The following is a 23,023-nucleotide window of genomic DNA, read 5'->3' as shown; positions in this document are numbered from 1 at the left end:
AAGAACACAACAAACAATATTAATTGTTTAACTTAAGTATTTTGAAGAGTAAAAATAAGAAAAAACTATTGGAAGTCTTATTTTTATTTTTGTAAGTATATAACTTATTTGCTGCTTTTTAAAAAGTATGAAACTAATTTTTGTTTAAGGCTTAATGACAATTTTTTTTCAATTTTTTGTGTTTAATTAATTTAGACCAGCCTTATTAAGTTTCATTAGATATAGCCTGTTATAATAATTGTTTATTTTGCTTTGTATTGGTACTAATAATAAAACTGTTACTTAAATTTTTAAATACCTGTTTAATAAAAGCACGGAAGCTGTATTTGAATCTAAGAATAATTGTTTTTGGTTGTTTGTTATTTTACATACATTTGTTATTGTTGTTTAACAATCATAATTATTTTTAACTGTTTAAAAAAAATTTGTACTTTTTTTTTATTCTAAGGTCTTTCTCTTAATTGGTTGTAAAAACTTAAGTTGCTTAATATCTTTTGAGATACTTAACTTTCTGGACTTAAATTTGATGTGATCTATAAAAAGTAGTTATTAATAAAAACTTATTTGAATTACTTACAATAAAGAATAGATAAAACAATAAATAATTCTAACTTTAAGGAATAAACAAATTTCATGGCACATTAAAAGTTGAAATGTTTTAAAGAGCTTTACTCTCATTGTCTTATAAACTTAATCAAAGAAAAGTTTTAAAACTTAAACATTTTTTGCAAGTAAATTTAAAATAAGGAATAAATATTTTATGACATAGCAACTCAAAACTGTGTATATATTTACTAGATTATTAACATATTTAATGCTGGTAAAAAAAAAACAATGTTAACTGTGTCTATATATTAAGTTTGTCTTGTTTACAAAAAAGAAATATAGAGAAAAAATATGAACAATCACAAATATAGTGAGGAAAAAGATTTTTATGTCATCAAGCTACATTGCATGTACTTTGTAAACAGATCTTTGGTATATTTAACTTTTTTAGTAACAAAAAACCAAATATTTAGCATAACCAAATATATTTTTTTGTTATCAAAGAAAAAAAAAACTTAGTTTTAAAAATGGTAAGCCATAGTTGTATTGAGCAACAAAAAAAGCACTCAAAATATCTGATCCCTGGTGCACAAAGGACCTTTCGGTTATTGAGTCGCACACCACTGATACCTTTTAACGTCTTGTCCAGGATTTAAGGGCACTTCTGCCAATATTGACCAGGGAACATAGTCTACCAAGGATATCACACTATTCTCTTCCCTTAAAAGTAGATTTTAGGATCATTCACATATTCTTATTGCACTTTCTACAAGAGCAACCATGAAAAGTTAAAAAAAAAAAACATTTCAAAAAAGCTTAAAACTATAAAAGCAATTATTTTTTAATTAACTTAATAAATTATTTTATATGTGCTTTCAGCTATATAAAAGTAAATACTATTGATAGAACAAGTAAACTTAAGTAAAACTGACTTAACACGCCCACTCATTTAATCATACTGTCGTTGAAGATGAAACTATACTACTAAGCACACTAGCAACAATCAGTCTCAATGAAAGTGAGTAAAACAACTATTAAAAATGAGTTTGACATAATTAACGGCAATTAAAAAAACAAAACTATACATTTAATTGATAGGTTTTAAAGCAAAACATATCTTAATCAAGAAAGAAAGCTCTTTTTAAATTAAAACTTATGAAATTTTAAAGGATACAAGTCTGTCCTTAAAAGTTAATTTTATGTTTAAGCTCTACTTAACTATTGATTCAAGTTGAATTGAAGTTCAATTAATTTGTGTTTGTATCTTGCTAGGGGAATTTCATCATAAAACTTACAACAAATAGTTCAAAAAAAGTACCTAAGCCATCCTTTAGGTTAAATTTTTGAGTAGAAAGCGTCAAAAAACATAATAAATATGTACATTAAAATAAAATGCATAACATATTTGTTGTAATAGATTAAAAAGTTGCTTCAAAATTACTGGTATTTTATGCTAAACGAATTTTTAGTAGAGTTTGCTGCATATACTTTACGCAAAAGCATGCATCTTAAATGTTTATTTTTAGATACGGTTTTTGTTAAAAGTCAAGTAGTTATGTTTTATTAATTGACTAATAACAAAATAAATTATTAAACGTCAAACTCAAGCTAAAATTGCCAAAAGTCATCCATTTAAACCTTTAAATGCAATTTTTTTTTAATTCATAATAAATACTAAATTGTAGCTAAAAAAATAAAAGGTTAGTCTTGACTGAAAAAAGCTATGTAGGTAGGTATAAAAACAAAGCTTTCAATCATTTTATTTCTAATTTTGAATGTTTAAACTTTTTTGAATAATTTTTAATATGTTTGTTTAAGAAGGCTTTGGGATAAGGGCATAAAAAAAAATTAAAAATTTTAAAAAACCATTTTTCAGCTCAGATTTACCTTAAAGTACACTTTTCCTAAGTTGGTATTTAGGAAGTTTCTAATTTTTTTTTGCATTGCGGTACTATTTCGAATAATTTAAAACGAGAAACAGAGTCAAAAATTTTTTGGATATCTGTATAAATTATTTTAGTAGACTTATTGCTTAAAAAAGACACCAATCATAAGTGTAAGCAATCTAATAATTGAAAACAGGATGTTCGGTTAGGAAGAAAACCAATTTTTTTAGCTGAAATAAGGTTATTTTAAAAAATGATGATCAAGTATTTTCATAGAAATTATATGCTCAAAGATTCTTAAAAAGCTACTTGTCAAAAAAATTGGTTTGTAATTTGACGGGTTATTTTTGCTACCTTTTTTGTGTACTGGTGTTACGTATGAAATTTTCCATTGTTTTGACACTAAAGATATAGCCAGAGAACTATAAAAGACTAGTGATATGGGAAAAAAAGAAAGAATAAACAGTACGTTTAATAAAATACAAAGAAATATTATCGGGTGTTCTTATTCTTTTATCTTTCAAACGGCTAACAGATTTAATAATTACATCATTACCTATAAAAAAAATTGCATTTTTATACAGTTTTCATCGATAAGTTTTAAATTTTTGTCTTGCCATTCTTATTAAATACCTTATTAAAGGACTCATTATAAAAAAAGACTTTATCAAAATCAGATACTATTGGTTAATTGTTTTTGACTTAATTTACAGAAAAAGAAGGTGCTTACTTAAGCTTAGACAGTAGCAGTAAAATAATTTTAGATTTATGCTCTTGCTAAAACTTTTTTCATGTTCTATATTAAACTTTTTAACTACTTTTTGATATTTATTTGACACATTTTAGTATTTTTTTATCATCTGCTTATCTGGTTCACATTGTTTATAGAGTTTTAGTTTTTCTCTCAACAGTTTTTTTATATTAAAATGATATATTTTTGATTTTTGTGATGTTTAGTTGAAGGCACAAATTGTTTGATTGATTAGTTTATCGTAACTATAAACTCGTCATAAAGTTGTTGTAAGTTTTTAAAATATAACTTTTCAATTTATTTCTGACAAAAATTTACCAATGTTATCAAAACTTGCTCTGTAAAAGTCTAGGTAGAGCGATCGAAAAAATGGTATTGTACCCTTATAAACACTAATGCCAAGCGTTAAACTATTAAATAGTAGTTTCATTAGAATTATAACCTTCTCTTTAAAAATAAGTTTTATTGATCTTCTAAATAGATAATTAAATAACCCTTAGTTACAGTATTTAAAGACTTAGGACTATATATAAATGTATGTCTGTTGAAAATAGAATGATGACATTAATTATATATATAAAATTGCATTATTATTTTCCTACCAAATATTAAAAAGCTTCAAATCTAGCACAATTACTAGTATAAATAAATTATTATTGCTAAATGTTTGTTTTAAGATTGAGTATAACACTCAACTTTGGTTTGCTTCTTCAAAAAAAAGACACAAACAAAATTGCTATTATACAAAGCTGCTTCAATATTTTAATATTTCTAACTCATTAAACAAATAAAGTTTAATGAAACTAAGCTTATAGTCTCTAGAGTGCATAAGATGGGTTTTTACTTAATAACTAATATAAAATTGTACACATAAGATATTCGTTAACAAATATTTTAATTATTGTATAAAAAAAAATATAAACTCCTTTGTATAAAGAGGAGAGAACAAAAATAAATTACAAACATGATTTGACTAATATCTAATACATTACAATGAAGTAGTTTTGGGCGAGAGAGTAGAGACTTTTCGATCAACACTTAAAACGTTTTGTTAAACTAGAATAGTTTACAGTTAAGTTCTATAGTTACCCCTCCCCCAAAAAAAAAAAACCAAAAGGTCTTAATTTTTTCCAAAATGTTTACGAATTATTGAAAATGTTAGTTATCCTTTGCCTCCCCTTAAAATGTTTAAACTTTTTATCAATCATGAAAATTTATTCATTGCATAAATTCTTTTGATTTCTTAACTTAAAAGGTTGTGTGTGTTTTTTCTTGTATTACTTTTTATAAATACAATATTATCTTATAATATTTTTCTACTGAAATGTTATTAGCTAAGTATTTATTAGTTGAGTTATTATTTTAACTGGTTTAGTTTTATATATTTATAACTTAAATGTCTTTTTAGTTTTTGCTTTCCATTTTTACTCTTTATGTGTCATCTGTTTAAGCGACTCAAGTTTAAATGTCTGAGTCCAACGTTGCACAATAAACAGCAATAATAAAGCTTAATCAATAATTTTAATAGTGCAACAATGTAACTACAAAAACCTTTTACAGCCTAAATAATAGATCATCTAGTAAATTTATTAACTTATATAAACTTGTTAAAGAAGGTCAAAAGCATATTTATGCATAAGTATAAAGTTGCTTAATGTTTGGTTTTATTTACAAAAATAGTGTACAGCATATTAGTGGCAGGGAAAAAACACTTGCACTACAAAACTGCAATGAATTAGTTTTATTGACCGTTGAACTGCATTGCACAGTTTGCTCCTATTCTTTTATGAGAGCTCCTGCTTTTCGTAGACATTATATACACATTGAAAATTTATTTACTATTAACCTCTTTTATTCAGGAGATTATTTTTATACTCGAAAAGAGCTATGAGAATATTTCCTGTTCTGATATAATGCAGTATCGTAAAAAATAAAAACTGCGTACATCGCGTAAACTTAAGATAAAATAGTTTATTGAAATAAAGTTATTTGACAACAACTGTTATCATTGTTTGATTAGTATCTTCTGAATTTAAAACTAATTCGAAAGTAATATAAAAACGAACCTAGCGTAATGATATTAACGATAAACATCTACTGTGCTCAGTAAAATATTTCAAAGCACACTTAGGCTAAAAGTAATCTAACGTAAGCCTTGAAAACTTTATAAATAAAGAACTTTTAAGAAATATAGCTACTATTTTTAATGTTAAGTCGTATTAGAAAAAATATATAAACTAGTTTAATTTGTTTAAATTTAAATTCAACAAACTCCAATATATTCTATTTAACTATCTATCTTAAAAGTGTGAAATAGTTTTTGTATAAAGCAGTACTAAAATTTTTGATCAAATGAAATATATTGCGTCTAAGCTTCCATAAATATTTATGAAATAATAATAAAGTATTATTCTAAGTAAAATTCAAAACCATAATATATTCTCAGCAATTTTAACAGGATTTTCAATTGGAAAGTAAATCTTTACAGTGTTCGAGTTTATTTGTTGTAATTAAACAGGTATTGCAGAAATAAAAACACAGTTTTTAAAATATCAAGTTATCACAGCTTTTGGAAGAAAATCAATAAAATGAAAAATTTCGAAATTAATTGCATTTCGTAGCAGTAATGATTCAGTATCATGTAAGTAATATTTATTACCGATGTTACTTTTTCTTTTAATAAAAAAGTAAGTATTTACGCCACTAATCTGGAAATAAATTTACGAATGCAGCTAGTAAATTTGGGCCAAACTTTAACTGTATTCGAAAATAAATCACTTTTTAGCGACTAAATTGTTAATGGTGTCAAGAAATACTTGCTTCGTTTCATCTAACATCGCGTTGTACAAGCTAACATCTTGTTGATGTGACTGTTGCACTGAATTAAGTGTTTCCTTCAATGCATTGTTTTCATCAACCTATGGACAAAAATGTTAAAAACTTTCAGAAAGTACAAAACACCAAACTTTAATTTATTCATAATACAAGGATAAATAACTAAGTGTATTCATAGTATAAATATAAATAACTAAATTTATATTGTCAACTAGAATGTTGACTAATACTTAACATACCTTTTTGATAACTATACGAGTTTTACGTTATTTTAAATTATTTATGTATTGTAGAGTAGAAATATAATACTCACTTGTAAAACTAATTGATTTTCGATTTCAGCAAGTTTTGCGTTTTTGTTTGACGAATCACCTATATTTAATGAAATTTAAATACTTAGTATTTAAAATTATCATAACGTGAGTTTAAAAATCTGAGAGAAAAAGCTAAATCTAACGAAAAAGATAAATGCTCTATTTATATCAGTACTAGTAGTTTAATTTAACTTTTGCTGCTCTGACATTTTAATTTACTACAGGCTTGAGCTATCTTGAAAAAATTGTTTAAAAACAGATCGGTTGTAATAGATGATGAAAAAAATTAATAATGTAAGTAAATTTTGGTTTATTTAATAAACCTTTCTGGTGATGCTGTTGACGATAGGTAGTCAGTCTGCACAGTTGTTCACTCAAACTTTGCTCCCTTTAATTAAATAATGAGTAGTTTTTTAAGATACATCTTAATAGTATAACAATTTCTCATAACTTTAATGAAACTATACATAGTCTTACCTTTTAAAAATTAAAAAAATAAAAACTGCATAAAAATATTCTTTTTTACTAAAAATGAATTTTATTTTAACAACAGAACCTTTTTTAAAATATAATATAGTAAATGACATAAAGACACACCTTTGTGAAAGGTTGCTATTAACTTTCAATAAGCTGTCCCTTTCACTTTGTACACTTTTAAGCATTGCTGATAATTGTTCACACCTGTACTCTAGCTCTTCACTTTTTGGTTCAATCATTTCACAATTAGGCCTTTCGAGTTTTCGAGTTGTACTCGTGCCAATGCTACGATATTCTTTGGGCTAAAACAAAAAAAACTGTTAAGACGCAAAACAAGGGCTTACAAAAAACTAATTATCTTCTTAAGTGTACAAAAAGGGTAAGTTACACTTCAGTAAGCAAAAAAGTGTCTTTAAAATCAAACTGCACAGAACACTATTTTTATGACTCCTATATTGTAAATCAGTTAATGATTGATTAGAGTTCTATATTTGATAAAGAATATTTTTGTTTATTTTAAAATACATATAACAAAAGTTGTTTAAACTGATATTGTTGACCATGACATCGTTTACATTTTGTAGAAAAAAGGGTGATCTTTAAGCAGACGAAGTAAAACAACAAGGTATTTTTAATTTAACTTAATCCTAAATGGTTCTTTGTGAAAATAGAATACTCAAACGCTCTTGATGTGTAAAACTGATAAGAAAAAAAACATAGATTTCTTATTAAATTCGAATTCCAAATTAGTTATTGTTTGAACAAAATTTAAAGATAACAATTTGTAAATACGTACATTTGAAAACATGATACATAATAGTGATTTTTTACACGGACACTAGTGATTGTGTTTAAAATAAGCCATGATTAACTGTGGTCACTTAAAACTTTATACCTTCTCTTTCCTAGCCGATGTAAGACGATCGCTGGCCACTTCAATGCTGTCTCGTATGTTGACTGATGACGTCATACTTTTGTTTTGCGACTCTTCATATTCACGAATTTTATCTTCTTTTTCTTCGAGCAGTGTTTTAAGCTGCTGAATTTCGTTAAAGGCTTTCTGGTCTTGCATATGCATTTTCTTGCTCGTCTATGCATCGTAGAAGAATAAAAGTATTTTGAACTTAAATATTAATAAACATTAAAAAACATCAATTTAGTTTAATCTACACTTGAGGTAGGCAACGTACGGCCAACAGAAGTGTCGTATTTTTTATAATTAGCTTCTTTTATAATTAGTATTTTTTATTTAAGGCTTCAAGAAAATAATCGAAAAACAGTAGCTAAGACCCAAACCTATCAAAATAGCTCAAAAATAAAATTATAAACTTCTTGTTCGTTCATAGAAGACTTGCTATTTTGTTGAGCGACATTTTGCATTATAACTTGCAACTTTTCTTGCTGGGTCATCAAAGTGTCTATCAGTTCGTTGTCATGGCGATCCTTGTCTTGTAGCATTTGTATCTGTTATCAACAACAAAGTTTAAAACTTTTATGTCTGTGTTAAAATTTCATAAAAACTTGATTTTAAAAAATTACAAAACACCAAATGAATCCCATAAAATATAAAAATGGCTATCTTATCAAATATCATAGTTAAGTGTTGATATACAAAATAAAAACCTGTACAAAATAAAGATAGTTCGATATTAAACGACAAAATTAAAATAGTTATTATATAAATAATTAAAAAACTATATTAATTGTCCTTTAGAAGTAAAGATCTCTGTATATATTGTTTTCTAAAAATAAAAACACTTAACAACTTAGTTAAATTCAAATAATAAATTTATAATAACTTGCATCGTTAATAAAACGTATAAACTAACAATACGTTTTATATTGTACATTCCTGCAAAAAAAAAAAAACTACTAACTTAAGTTTAGTCAAGTCAGTGATTGAAAACTAAATACATAAACTATTGTTCTACAAAAGCACACTTATCGGATATAGCCTTTTTTTCGGTAGTGAAGTAAATAACTGTAAAATAAATTAATTAATTTATAAATTGATAAATTTGAAAATACACTTTTACTAACCTGTGACTTGAGAGATTTGATTTCTTGTGATAGAACCTTGTTTCTACTCTTGGTACCTTCTAACTTCTTATTTGTATCACTTAGACTTTCCTGAGTTTTATTTAACTCCTGCTTGATGACCTTTAATATTTTTAAATTTAACAGCACATAAAATTTATTAGACAACAGAGTTGCCAAAGGTTTTTGTAAATTTCTTCCAGGCTTTTAAAAAGCAAGTTTTTCAGTCTATTTTTAATATAAAATTATACTTAAGGTAAAAAAAACACCGTTTTAAACAGTATAACAACATTGAAAATATACTGTAAAGCTTCTTTAAAATTGTAATTTAATAAAAAAATCTGTGATAGTTTTTTTTAATCTTTATGATAGATTTTTCGTTACTTTCCATGTAAAATTAGTTTAAATTACCAGGCTTTTTATTGGTTTTTTGATTGAAATTCCAGGATTTCAGGTTTTTGGCAACCCTGAGAGAGCTTTACATTTTTAAATTTTCAGTCGTTTGTACTAAAACTTCATGTCATAAGTATTATCATTAAAAACAGAAAATCTAAATAACAGAAAAAATGTTTTTGACATTAAGTCGATTTTTTACTACGTAATTATACTTTGTTACATTAATCTAACCTTTCTGTTTGTAGCATTATAAAAAACTGGCTATAAAAAAAGTTGTAAGGAAAAGTATAAACAAAACAGTACTTAAACCAGTTTATGTAATTACTTTAAATATTGGAAGTAGTAGTCAACATTTAAATATTTTTTCAAGAAATTAATGTTATTTATAATTAAAATTATGTAGACATAAATAAGTAAAAATATTTTGTAAATGTAAATTAAATATATCTTCATTCAATCACGGTTAGTAAATTTTGTACATAGCTATGATAACTAAATAGGGTTGTAAAAAACTTTAAATTTATAAGTTGTGCATTCAAGTATACTAAAAGTGTATACAAATAAAAACTTTTAATAAAAAAAAATATACTGAAGCTATAACTTTTTTTTGATAAAAAGACGTGAATTATTTTTGTGAAATTAAAGCATTTAAACATACATCTATACTTTGCTTTCTATTCTTTTCTTGTTGCTTTATCCGATTAATATTTTTATCTTTTAATTCATTTTCTGCATTTCCTTTCAATTTGCGTTCTAAATCTCTGTTATTACGTTATTTAGCTTTCAAGTTTTTTAAAACATCAAACGGCTCAAATTAATTTTACTTATACAGTACTTATTCACTTAGTTTAGCTAAAACCAGTTCTTCACTACAATACATGTCTAATTTGATTTCAATAAGTAAGCAAGCAAAAAATTATACTTGATGTTATAATTTATAATTTCCGCGCTACACAAATATAAGGATATCGAACTGAGGGCTACTCGGAACATCCAATCTTTAACAGCGATGAAACTGGGATATATATACGAATGTTGCCAGGGCGTACCTTAGCATTGGTACACAACCTGCCGGATGAAACAAAAAAAAAAGAAAATACACCAGAAAGTTTTTCACGATTTAGTCGATTTCGTGATTTTTATGCTAAGAAACAAGAAAATTTGTCAAACAAACCTCCACCCTGATTTAGAAAGAGTTCCGATATTATTTATATTGTTCACGGTGTAATTTGTCTCCATTAAACTAATTTTGAACTATAAAAAGTTTTATTTCGATTAGTTTCTGTTTATTTAAACTCTTCGGTTTGTTGAAGAAAGTTGAAATAAATTAAATTAACAGATAATTGTGTGTACGTTTTATAAAATGCATTATATTATTGCATAATATTAATGAGGTAGATTATTAAATAAACAATATTTTGTATTTATCCGGTCAAAGGCTTATCTGGCCTTATTTACAAAAAATGCTTGCCGAACATAGCCGGATAAGTGAGGAAGTACTGTACTATATTTTCCCTTAAAACTTTACCTTATTTTGGTCTGCAAAGCTTTTATTTGAAATGATCTTCCTCTAAAACCTTGAGAATCTTTTAACAAATTGGCAAGATTAACATTTTCTTCCCCTATTTCTTGGCAAATAACCTGCATTTAATCAATAAAGTTAATCATACGTATATTGAAAGCTGTTTTCTCACTGTAAACTTGCTAGTAAACCTTGTGGGCAATTTTAAGTTCCTGCTTCAATGACTGCATTTGGTTTCTGCAATCTATCAACTTCATGTTTACTACTTGCAGTTGTTCTGAGGCCGATTCTTCTTTTTCTGAAATAAAATGGTAAAAGCAACATCATAAATCGGTTAATTTAAATTGATGGTTGTAGATAAAAATTGCTTTTCTTACGTCTGGTTTATTAAATTAGAGTAATTCTAAAAAAGGAGTATTGTATTTGTTAAATTAAAGTTCAAATTTTGACTCCATATCGATTGCTTTAAAAGTATTAAATCTTTGAGGCAATAATTTGTTTCATCTTAAAACAACGCACATTTAATTAACTAAGTATGGCACAGTGAAATATGAAAAAAAACTATTGTATCTAATAAATTTTAATTTTTGTGGTATAGCTAAAGTTTTAACAATACTTTTCAAATAACTTTTCATAGATATTTACACATAACGAATAAAGTAACAAATATTTTTTTATTTATAAAAACCTAACAGACCGAAACAATTAATGATTTCATATCTGTAATTTGATTTTGTGTGTAAATAAAACTACTGATCGTCTTGTAAAAAAAAAAATTTTTGTTTTAAGACGTGTTAATGATAAATGTACCTCAAAATAAAGTCTGAAACTGAGTATAAAACCCCTATGATAATGATTATAGCTTTTTTCACGTCATACTTATCTGACAGCTATTTCTAAAACCTATAAAACAGTTGAGTCGTAAAATGGGCTCAAAATAACCCTATTAAATTTCTAACTTTGTTATAACAGATATTCATAATAAAAGTATTAAACAAAAAGTTACTCTTAAATTTGATATAAGAAGACAAACAAGTCTTTTTTATTACTTGATTTTCTAGTAGCGATTCTTAGCAATTACTGTGCATTTTAAATTAGCATAAAACACACAGTAATTAATATATAAATAATTTTCACACTTATTTGAAATGACTAAATGAGATCATTGAGCTAAAAAATACTTATAAAAGAGACAGGGTTGCCACTCGTTTTTTCAATTTTTTTTCCAGACTTTTCAAATTTCTTCCAGGTTTTTAAAAGTACACATTTTTGGGTTTATTTTTAGTTTAAAGTTAAATTTAAGGTAAGAAATAGTGTTAAACAATATAAAAAAATTAAAAAGATACTGTAAAGCTACTTAAAATGTGTTTTTTAATAAAAATTTTTTTGGTAATGACTTAATTTTTTTATTTATATAATAAATTTTTTGAGTCAAACCAAAATTTTACTACTGAACATGTAAAAATTCTTTAAAATTCCAGGTTTTTTGTTCAAAATTACAGGTTTTTTTCAAAAATTCTTAAGTTCCAGGTTTTTCCAGGTTATTTTTGCCTAAATTATCAAATTCCAGGTTTTTCCAGGATTCCAGGTAAAGTGGCAACCCTGAAGAGAATTAAGGATTTATGTTAAATATTGCGGCGTATGAGTACTAAAGCTTACACTACCATCTAAATTTATACATTTATCCTAGAAAACAAACAACAATAAACCTTTTGAGGGAGAGAGTTTTGTTGGTGGATTTTTCAGTCGATGTACCTTTAAAAAGTTATCAGTTTTTACTGTTGAAAATTCACATTAATAACAGTAAATGCATTTAATCAAACCATATTTTCTAACTCGATTATTTTTTGCTGCAATCTCATGCATTTTGACTTTTCAATTTCGACCTGAGCCACAATTTCTCTGTTTTTCTTGGAAAGTTCAACAATTTTTGTCGGAGCTGTTGCTGCTGAATCTGGTCCTAAATTTTTTGATAAGAAATGAAATGATTTTTTTTTACAATTCATGTAATAGAGTTCATAATTTAGACACACAACTCCAGAAAGTTTGATATACTTTGAAAATAAAAGTCTGTAAAAAAACTTTTGAGTTTTCATGTAATATAAAACTTGTACAATAAAAAAATTAGTAAAACTTAAAGTTTTTATAATTTTAGTTAAAAACTAAAACTTTTAAAAGTTTAAGTATGTTTTTAACGCTAATTTAAAACAGCTTAGTAACAAAAATTTTTCCATTTGTTTAAATTTTAAATTTTTTTCAACTAATATTTAATATTTTCTAAAGTAGAAATAATAGATTTACAATGAAAAATTTTGAAAATCAAAGTAGTTTCAACAAATTAGTTAGAATAAATAAATTTAGCAATTGTTTAATTAAGGCCATAGGAGGGGCCCGACATTTAAAAATTAACTTTGGCTTTTATATTAAAGCTTTAAGTACAAACTACAAGCCAGTTTTTATAGAATTCAAAATCATTTAACTTTTGAGATATTTAATTTTTTGTAAAAAATTTCCAATATAAACGTATGGACCGCAAATTTTTCATGGTCAATTTTCTCGGAAATTTTAAAATTCACTAAAAATCTATCTCCTCTTTCATTATTCAAGCAATCTTCTTCAAATTTTTAGGAAACGTTTCTTATAATAAAAGGAAAAATGTTACTTTGGAATTTTAGTAATTTAAAAAAATGAAAATTTTACCACAAAAATTAAAAGAAAAAATGTTTTTTTTTTCAAAAAAAAAACTTTTACAATTTTTTTTTAATTCCAAAGTAACGTTTTTTTGTTATTGTATAAAGATTAGACTGTAAAATTTTGAAGAAGATTGCTTGAAAAATGTAGGAGGAGATAGATTCTAAATGAAATAGTCTTTTTCGCTGTTTTAGTTTTCCCTTCCCATTGGGAACCTATTATGCGGCCCGACTTTGACTGGTCATATCTCAAAAAAATAATTCGAATTTTTTAAAACGATAAAAAGCATCTTGAAGCTTAGAAAAAACTCTATAAAATCAGATCCACTTGTAAAAAACATGGTTTAATAAATAAAACTTTTGGAAACTTATATATTGCTTTTTATAAATACAACTAAGTAGATCAATATACTTAAAAAAAACTTTATTTGAAAAGAGTTTAAAAGATATTACAATCCATAAAAAACTGTAACAAAATTTTTCTTAGATGTATTTCGTACTATTTTTTGTCTAAAACAAAATATAAATATAAAGAATAAAAACCCAGCCATCTTTTAAAAACCTGTACTATATATCGAATAAGTTTACATACAACTTCATTTTCATCAATCTTAAAATAATAACTTAAATAATGAACCTGCAAGAAGAACTCTTTCATCTTGCAACCTTTTTGTTCTATTCGTCAGTTTTTGAACTTCATACTCTTTTTCAGCAACGTATTTTCTGAGACGGCCGGTTTCATCTTTTAATTCACTGCAATAATGCAAGATACTTTTCAAAACTTTGTATTTATTTGACTAAAAAAAGTATGAAAACAAAAAATGTCATTATTTACATCATCTAATATAGTCAAAATTACAGGAGTTTGCTTTGCCGTAACTCAGCTTTTAATCTTATAGCTAAGAAGAGTATTAATAAGTCAACTTAATTGTTTCAAATCGATCTTATTGATAACACTTTTCATGAGTTTTGTATTACTAGATCAAAGCTAGAGAGTTTAATGAATTTCTTATGGAAGGAGCAAACAAAAAATACTATTTCATTAACTATTTTTTTCTTTTACAATTTTAGTAAAACTAACTTTAAAGTTTCCCAGTCTAATGTATATTTAATAAATAAAATACATCATTGGGATTTATAAGATGTAACGTTATAAGGCGTTAAATCCTGGAGATCCTGATAAGCTAAGCTTATCGGAATGTATATCACAGATGTTCTTGTGCTAAAACTTTATTCCGACTAACGGCGTTTCACTGCTCTCAAATAAATTTAAGAACAGATCTACGGAGTCTATAAAATGTTAACACACATTAGAAAAAAAGCAGAAAAAAGCATGTATAATTATGTATAGTGTTTATCTAGGTAGTAACTATAAATGGACTTTATGGTTTAAAAACAAAGTTTGGGATAAAAGCGTAAAATTATAAAATTGTCTACAAAAAAAACAAATTTAATAAAAGTAGGCACCAACCTCAAAAAGCTCTAAGAATAGGCAAATTTTAAAAATGAAAATTAAATTGAGTTGTGCAGAAATGTTACGTCATAATAATTTTAACAAATTATTCAATAATTTATACAGCTTGAAAACATGAAGTATTAAACTTGCAAGAATATATAAGTTTTGTGAAATAAATTAGTACATAAATAGACAGAGTTATTTAAAGTAGAATCGTCGGTTATGGGGACAGATGTTCGATAAATCTTGCCGCTTATTCAGAAGTAGGTCTTTATCTTCTGCTGCAATTACTGCTCTTTCTGTATTGCAAGTTGGGCAAATTCTACTTACTCCGTTGGATGTATGTTTTATCTTTGAAACAATACTCCACTCCATGTTTGGCCTTTTACCGTACCTGTGAAAAAAGCTCCAGACATAATCCGATAAACGCGTGCTTTGTTTTTTATTTATATTTTTAAAAGTATGTTTATGATTAGCATATCTATCCTTGAAACTACCTGCTGTACTTCCGATATAAATTTTATCTGGGCCCTTACTTTCAACTTTAACTTTATAAATTACATTTTTAATTAAGCAATTACCTTTTAATGGGCAGTTATCTTTGTTTAATTTACGGCAATTACATGTTTTAGGCATATTACTTAACTTATTACTATTAGGGTTAGCTGGTTTTGAATATTTATTTATAGTTTTATTGTTATGCATTTTGCTTATACTTTTAGCGCTATTATCACTTACTTGTTCTAAGTTTTCTTTTATCATTTTAGAAATACTTCTAGTTATACGTTGATTATTAACAGTAATAATAATAATAATAATAATTTTAATAACAGTAATAATAATAATAATCCTAATAGTAAAAATTTTAATTATGGTAAGAATAATGTAAAACATATTAAAACTTTAAACATTAAAGATATAAGCTATAATGATAACTTTAATATTAATGATAATGATAATATCGATATCAATAATACTAACAATAATGTAGATTATAATAATCAACGTATAACTAGAAGTATTTCTAAAATGATAAAAGAAAACTTAGAACAAGTAAGTGATAATAGCGCTAAAAGTATAAGCAAAATGCATAACAATAAAACTATAAATAAATATTCAAAACCAGCTAACCCTAATAGTAATAAGTTAAGTAATATGCCTAAAACATGTAATTGCCGTAAATTAAACAAAGATAACTGCCCATTAAAAGGTAATTGCTTAATTAAAAATGTAATTTATAAAGTTAAAGTTGAAAGTAAGGGCCCAGATAAAATTTATATCGGAAGTACAGCAGGTAGTTTCAAGGATAGATATGCTAATCATAAACATACTTTTAAAAATATAAATAAAAAACAAAGCACGCGTTTATCGGATTATGTCTGGAGCTTTTTTCACAGGTACGGTAAAAGGCCAAACATGGAGTGGAGTATTGTTTCAAAGATAAAACATACATCCAACGGAGTAAGTAGAATTTGCCCAACTTGCAATACAGAAAGAGCAGTAATTGCAGCAGAAGATAAAGACCTACTTCTGAATAAGCGGCAAGATTTATCGAACATCTGTCCCCATAACCGACGATTCTACTTTAAATAACTCTGTCTATTTATGTACTAATTTATTTCACAAAACTTATATATTCTTGCAAGTTTAATACTTCATGTTTTCAAGCTGTATAAATTATTGAATAATTTGTTAAAATTATTATGACGTAACATTTCTGCACAACTCAATTTAATTTTCATTTTTAAAATTTGCCTATTCTTAGAGCTTTTTGAGGTTGGTGCCTACTTTTATTAAATTTGTTTTTTTTGTAGACAATTTTATAATTTTACGCTTTTATCCCAAACTTTGTTTTTAAACCATAAAGTCCATTTATAGTTACTACCTAGATAAACACTATACATAATTATACATGCTTTTTTCTGCTTTTTTTCTAATGTGTGTTAACATTTTATAGACTCCGTAGATCTGTTCTTAAATTTATTTGAGAGCAGTGAAACGCCGTTAGTCGGAATAAAGTTTTATCATTGGGATTTATTTATCTTATTTAAAAAAACCTTAGAATGGTACCGAAAAAAATGTCATAAAATACTTAATTTTATTTATTTTACTTCTGCTGCGATATGTTTTCAATAACCATGCAAGAAACATTTCCTGTAATTTTGAGAACTTTGAAGATGTACTTATACTCGTTTCTTTTAATTTGATTAAATTCAAATTAAAGTTATTTTTCTATTTTTCTATAAAAAGCTACTTTTAAAAAATTCTTTAAATCTCAAAACTGGTAAAAATTATAAAGCTAACAATTTGTTATAGCTTTTTCTGTAGTACCAATAATTAACATCAAGTATACAAAAAAAAACATAGTATTTAAATATTAGAACATAAGTTATCAGTAATTATACAATAAGATATACAAGACACACAATTTCAAGTAGAAAATAAATTTTATGTGCACGATGACACAGAGTTCTGATTAGATTCATTTTTCTCTTAAAACTACAGTTGAATTGAAAATTCAAATAACAACCTGTAAAGGTTTTCTTTCTATACACCGATGTCAAAAATATATTTTCTTCTCGCTTTTGTACATCTAAATAAGCAAGTTCATTATTATTTTCTTTTTCCATCGTGAAACTGATAGAATTATGAGCATTATTTAAATTATTAAAAAAATAATCCATAATTTTCTCGCATCTGACCAACACAAAACAATCATCAACATACCTGAGGTACAATAACTTATTTTTAAAACAGGAATAACTTTTAACTCAATATAACCCATAAATATGTTAGCCAATGTTAGTCCCAAGGAAGATTCCATGGCTATCCCGTTTTGTTGTGAATAAATTGAGTAATAAAAACGCCAGAAATTACAAGTTTCAAAAGTTTTTAAAATTCATTCTGTTTATTGTAGGTTTACTTACCTTATACAATGTATCAATGCAAATTTCAATGACCCCTTCCGGAGATACATTAGTAAAAATACTTTAAACGTCAAACATTGCAATAAACGTATTATTTGCTTCCATATCTCTAATTTTGTCAACGAAGGTAGAGGAGTCCCTTAAAAAATATGCTGAAAAGTGTTTCAAGACTCAGGTTTATATACTTCGCCAATTTATGCTGTGCTGAATTTACCATGGATAAACTGGGCATTAAAAGAATGTTTTCTTTATGAATTTTTGGTAAACCACACAAACGTGGGGTAACTGATCCAACCGGTTTAGTTAAATTAATTACAGATTCACTAATTTCATTCTTGAATAATAAGTGCTTCAGAAACTTGTGTACATTTTACTTTACAGATCACAATAAAAGTTAACGATTTGATGATAAGGAGAATTATCAATACAAAATTTTTAAATCAAAAAAAAGTTTTACTCGTTAAAACTAAATCATCCAAGATTATCAGCTGAATAAAATCTTATTCAAATACAAATTACTTTTTGATTAAGATTTTATTTAACTGATGATTTAGTTCAAACGAGTGAAACATTGTTTTGTTAATAAAATTTAAAAATTTGAATTGTTTTAGAAACTTAATAATTTCACTTTTAACTTTATCAATATTGTCCAACTCTTTTGCTGAGCCTAAAAGTTTAAATTTTGTTGAATTACCAATAATAAAATTAAATTTTTCCAAATAGTCAGATTTGTTCATTAATACACACCCGTTTCCCTTGTCCAGTTTAGAAATTATCAAACTATTTTTATTTTTCAACACTTTAACTACTTTTATTATTTCAGAGAAATCAAACAAACTATTTATTTCAGGTTTTGATTTACTATAATTATATGCCGAGGATGATAAACTCACTTTCGCAGCAGTTTCCTCATCAACATATCTAAGTTTCAACATACACAGTTGTTTGTAAAAACACTAAGATTCTAAAAAAAACAATTCCTTATCTACAAGTTTTGGAGGGAGCGAAAAATTAATGCCAAGATTTAATTCAAAGCTATCTTGTTCCGTCAACTGTCGTTCAGAATAATTAAAAACATTATATTTTAGCAATATCAAATTGGTCAATTTCTTACTATTGTCCTTCTTTATTTTACTATTTTGTTTAATTACAACTTCTTTCATATAAATATCAAATTTATCAAAACCTTCTGGAGACATAACTGTCTTAATTTACTTTGAGTAATTTAAAATTGCTAATTCAAGATGTTTACAGTTTATTCCAATTTTCAGAACTTCAGATTTCAAAAATATTTTTTCTACTTTAGTAGATAACTTTAATTTTAAGTTATTTATTCTAAACAAAATCCACCATTTTAATCATACACTGTTTTAAGAACTCTGAGAGCAATTTTTTTCTTAATACCTTTACATTGTAAGCACATCAGCTTTTTAAAAAGCTTGATAACATTTTTGCCATACTTCTTTTTCAAATATTGGAACATAAGTGACCATATATTTTACAATAAGATACACAAAACACAAAATTTCAATAAAACTAGATATATTTCGAGCAATTCTCATCAGTGGAGTACAAAGCTAACAAGAGATAAGATTTTACAAACTTATATAGTTACCAAGTAATCATCAAGTAATCGAGAGATTAATAAAAGACAAATGCAATTAGTAACAATTAAAATCATTTAAGTTTACTTACGTTATAATCAATCTACAGTAAGAATATACATCAATATAATGAAGATTACAATTATAAAGTATTACGAAAATAAATAAACAGCATAGCCAAAATCTTTTTGCTTACATAAAACAGGTTTCCTTAGCAAATAAAAATAGCTTCTAATTTAATCAAATCGAAAACATTACTACAAGTTTTAAAAATTTTAAATCACACATGTGGAATTATTAACCAAATGTTCTGCAATAGATGAACGTTTAGATTTAAATCCTTGGCCGGTATATCATCTTTCTTATCTGAAAAATAAAAATTCTCTACACTCGTTGGGACATGCTCTTTTATCCTTTTCCTTAGCATTCTTGTTGTTAAGCCAATATAGCTTGCTTTACGACAGCAGCTGTATTGGTAAATTAACATACTTTTATTTAAGTTTGATATTGGATCTTTACCACCTGGTGTTAATAGTGGTTTAGAGGTGAAGACGATTCTAGGGTTTGCTGCATAATATGTATTTCTTATAAATTGTCTAACTTTCCTTTTTAACATTTCTGAGCTTTTATTAATGAATGGAAGTTTAAAAGTAACTACTCATTTTTCAGGTCCTACTGCCTTTATTTTATCCAAATTTTTCAAATGTAAATGAATTGTTTTGTTAAGTAACTCTTGTGGGTACCCATTTTTGTTTAATAGTAACTTGATCTGTTTGATTTCACTTAGTAGCAACTCTGGGGAATAAATTTTATGTGCACGATGACACATTTTACTTTATTAATTTTGTTTTCATTATATTGATGTATAGTTTTATTGGAGATTAATTATAACATTAGTAAACTTAAATGATTTTAATTGTTACTAATTGCATTTGTCTTTTATTAATATTTTGATTACTTTATGAATACTTGGTTACTATATAAGTTTGTAAAATATTATCTGTTGTTAACTTTGTACTCTACTAATGAGAATTGTTCGAAGTAAATCTAGTTTTATTGAAATTGTGGGTCTTAGGTATTTTATTGTGGGAACGGGTCAAAATTGCACGAAAACAATTTTGCATCAAAGGTCAATTTTGCACCGAGAGTGATTTTTGCACAAAAGTAAAGAAAACAGAAAAAATATGTATAAAAAAAAAGGAAAAAAATCTAAAAGATAAATTAATAAAAAAGTTACCGAACGAGAGTAAGGGTTAAGGGTAACAGTGATAGTAAAAAAAAAAAAACTAAATTTAAATAAAAAAAAAATAATAAACAAATTATTAAAAAAACTCAACTTGGCAAAATTGTCTGCTTGTACAAAAGTGTCTTCGTGCACAAGTATCTTCGTGCAATTTTGTGCCCTCGTGCAATTTTGACAGCTACCCCTTATTATACCCCTACCATTATTAAAATTAAAATTTTGATAAAATATAACTTAACTTAAACTACTTTAAACTTATTTAAATTTAATTCAAATTAAATAAGTGTTTTCAAAACATTTAAAAAAAATAACATTCATAATTTTTTTTTTACCTGTTTATACCGGTATACTATAAAAATCAACCAACATTCAAAATCAACCCAATTTTTTTTTTTTATTATTTATTTATTTTATATATTTTTGGCATTTTAAAATTTATTTTTTATTTATTTTTCACTATCACTGTTACCCCTAACCCTTACCCTCGATTGGTAAGCGGTTCTCGAATTTGACTGGATGGATTTTGAATGTTTCCCGTTTATACCACAATAAATATAAAAAGTATCAAATTAAATAACTAAGCTACTAAAGCTACTTTTACTATGTTTGCGGCTTAAATCTCAGCTAAAAAAAATCATGTTTATTTAACCATAAAAAATTGTAATAGATATCCACTAAGAGGGAGTACTAGTATTTTTTATAAAAAAATCAATTGAAAATTTTAGTGATCTACCAGGTTGATTGATGGCAACCATGTACTGTGCTTTTAGAATTTTGATGTCAAAAAAAGTTAAAGTTTAGAATAAAAGTTTAAGAAAAAATTTGTATAGTGACCAAGTTTTTTAAAGAACAGTAAGTCAAAAGTTGGTTTAATTAAGAAAATTCTATTTTTTCATTTAACTTATATACCTAAAATAGCATTAAACTGTTTTAGACTAAATACTTTTGATACAGTATTGTATTATGAAGTATCAAAATCACTATTTAAACGAACCGCAGTTTAGACTGAAGTGAGTGATTACCAGCAGCATACAAGCAGTTGTATTCGTTACACTTTGAAACTTGGTCGTCAGTTTCTTGAGCTGTTAATTCTAAGGCGTCCGGAACTCCCAAAAATCCTAGCTTTTTTTGCTAAAATATAGTGCTAACACTGTAATACCAATTGTGTTGCTTATATTTCGTTATCTTAATTGCGTTTTATTGAAATGTTTCACGTGCATGACAATTGAAATTATTTAACTTGAAAAACCAGAAAAAAAATTAATAAAATTTTTATTTTCAGCATATTCATTGCAAATTGTTGTTTTTATTTGTATAACAAATATAAATGTTAAAATACATCTTGAAAAAAATTAAAAGTATTAAATAATGTTTTAAATCATTTTATACTTAACTTTATTAATATGTTTTAAAACTCAAATTAATTTTTAGCACACTATTTATCTGACCTAAAAAAATATTAAAACAATATAATGCTTGCTAGAGTATTAAAAATACTAAAAAAATAATAGTTCGATAAGTAAATTTTACAATAGAAAAATACTTACTTCGTTTTCTTTTGGTCCTTTTTCTTTTGATAGTCTTGCCATACGTATATTCATTGATTGTTGTAGCTTAGAAAATTGGTTTTTTAGTTGAGGGTGGGTCTTTTTCATGTTTAGTTTTGTATGCTTAAAAAAGAATAGAAATATTTAGACTTACTTAATTTAAACATTCTTGGGAAATCTAAAAACGATATGAAATCATTTGTTAAAAAGTTGTGTCTTGACTTTTATTGACACTCATCACTAAAAATAAGTTACAATGTTTATAAAACTAATTTCATAAATTTAGATATCTAGTTAATAAAAAAATATATTCTAAACCTTACTTCTTTTTTAGTAAGTAAACTGGAAGATTTTATTAAGGCTACCTAAAAATATACTTTGTGTTACTTTCTCTAAATACTTTCTCTACATAACTATAGAAAAATTGAATAAGTTGATTATCAACGAAATAAAACTAAATTTTGATCTACCTTATTGTCAATAAAAAAATGCAAATACAATCTTAAACTACGGAAACAAAATAAGTTTTATGAGTAACTGTTTGTGCTTAATGTAAACAAAAATATTTTTTAGTAAAAAAATAAAATTATCTGTATAAACTAATTTAAACTTCAAACCACAAACAGATCTCAATAAATATTTATAAATTTACTTTTTAGATACTATAAGGAGTATACCAACATATCAAACGAAAAAATTATTATGTCTATAACTTTCTTATATTTTTTTATATATTTACAACAAATATTTCATGTAAGTATTTCACATTGAATCAGATATAAATACGCTACA

General features: G+C 25.6%; 1 protein-coding gene across 1 annotated transcript; it reads right to left on the bottom strand.

The window, feature by feature from the left end:
* Positions 1 to 5,705: 5,705 nt before the first annotated feature.
* LOC145833944 (coiled-coil domain-containing protein 13-like) lies at positions 5,706 to 22,476 on the bottom strand. The gene is made up of 15 exons (XM_082941222.1): positions 22,232 to 22,476; positions 21,679 to 21,815; positions 14,092 to 14,207; positions 12,588 to 12,724; positions 12,474 to 12,519; positions 10,956 to 11,062; positions 10,771 to 10,883; positions 9,901 to 10,003; positions 8,850 to 8,969; positions 8,139 to 8,273; positions 7,705 to 7,899; positions 6,930 to 7,111; positions 6,656 to 6,720; positions 6,332 to 6,390; positions 5,706 to 6,101 (listed from the first exon to the last, which is right to left on the bottom strand). The coding sequence occupies exons 1-15, from the start codon at positions 22,337 to 22,339 to the stop codon at positions 5,958 to 5,960; spliced, it is 1,767 nt and encodes a 588-aa protein (XP_082797348.1). The 5' UTR covers positions 22,340 to 22,476; the 3' UTR covers positions 5,706 to 5,957.
* Between the last annotated feature and the right edge of the window lie 547 nt (positions 22,477 to 23,023).

This window comes from Thalia democratica, chromosome 4 (assembly GCF_965202585.1).
Source record: "Thalia democratica chromosome 4, ktThaDemo2.hap1.1, whole genome shotgun sequence".
Lineage (NCBI taxonomy): Eukaryota > Metazoa > Chordata > Thaliacea > Salpida > Salpidae > Thalia > Thalia democratica.
The sequence above is the reverse complement of the archived record's forward strand: the minus strand, read 5'-3'. Positions and strand labels throughout refer to the sequence as shown.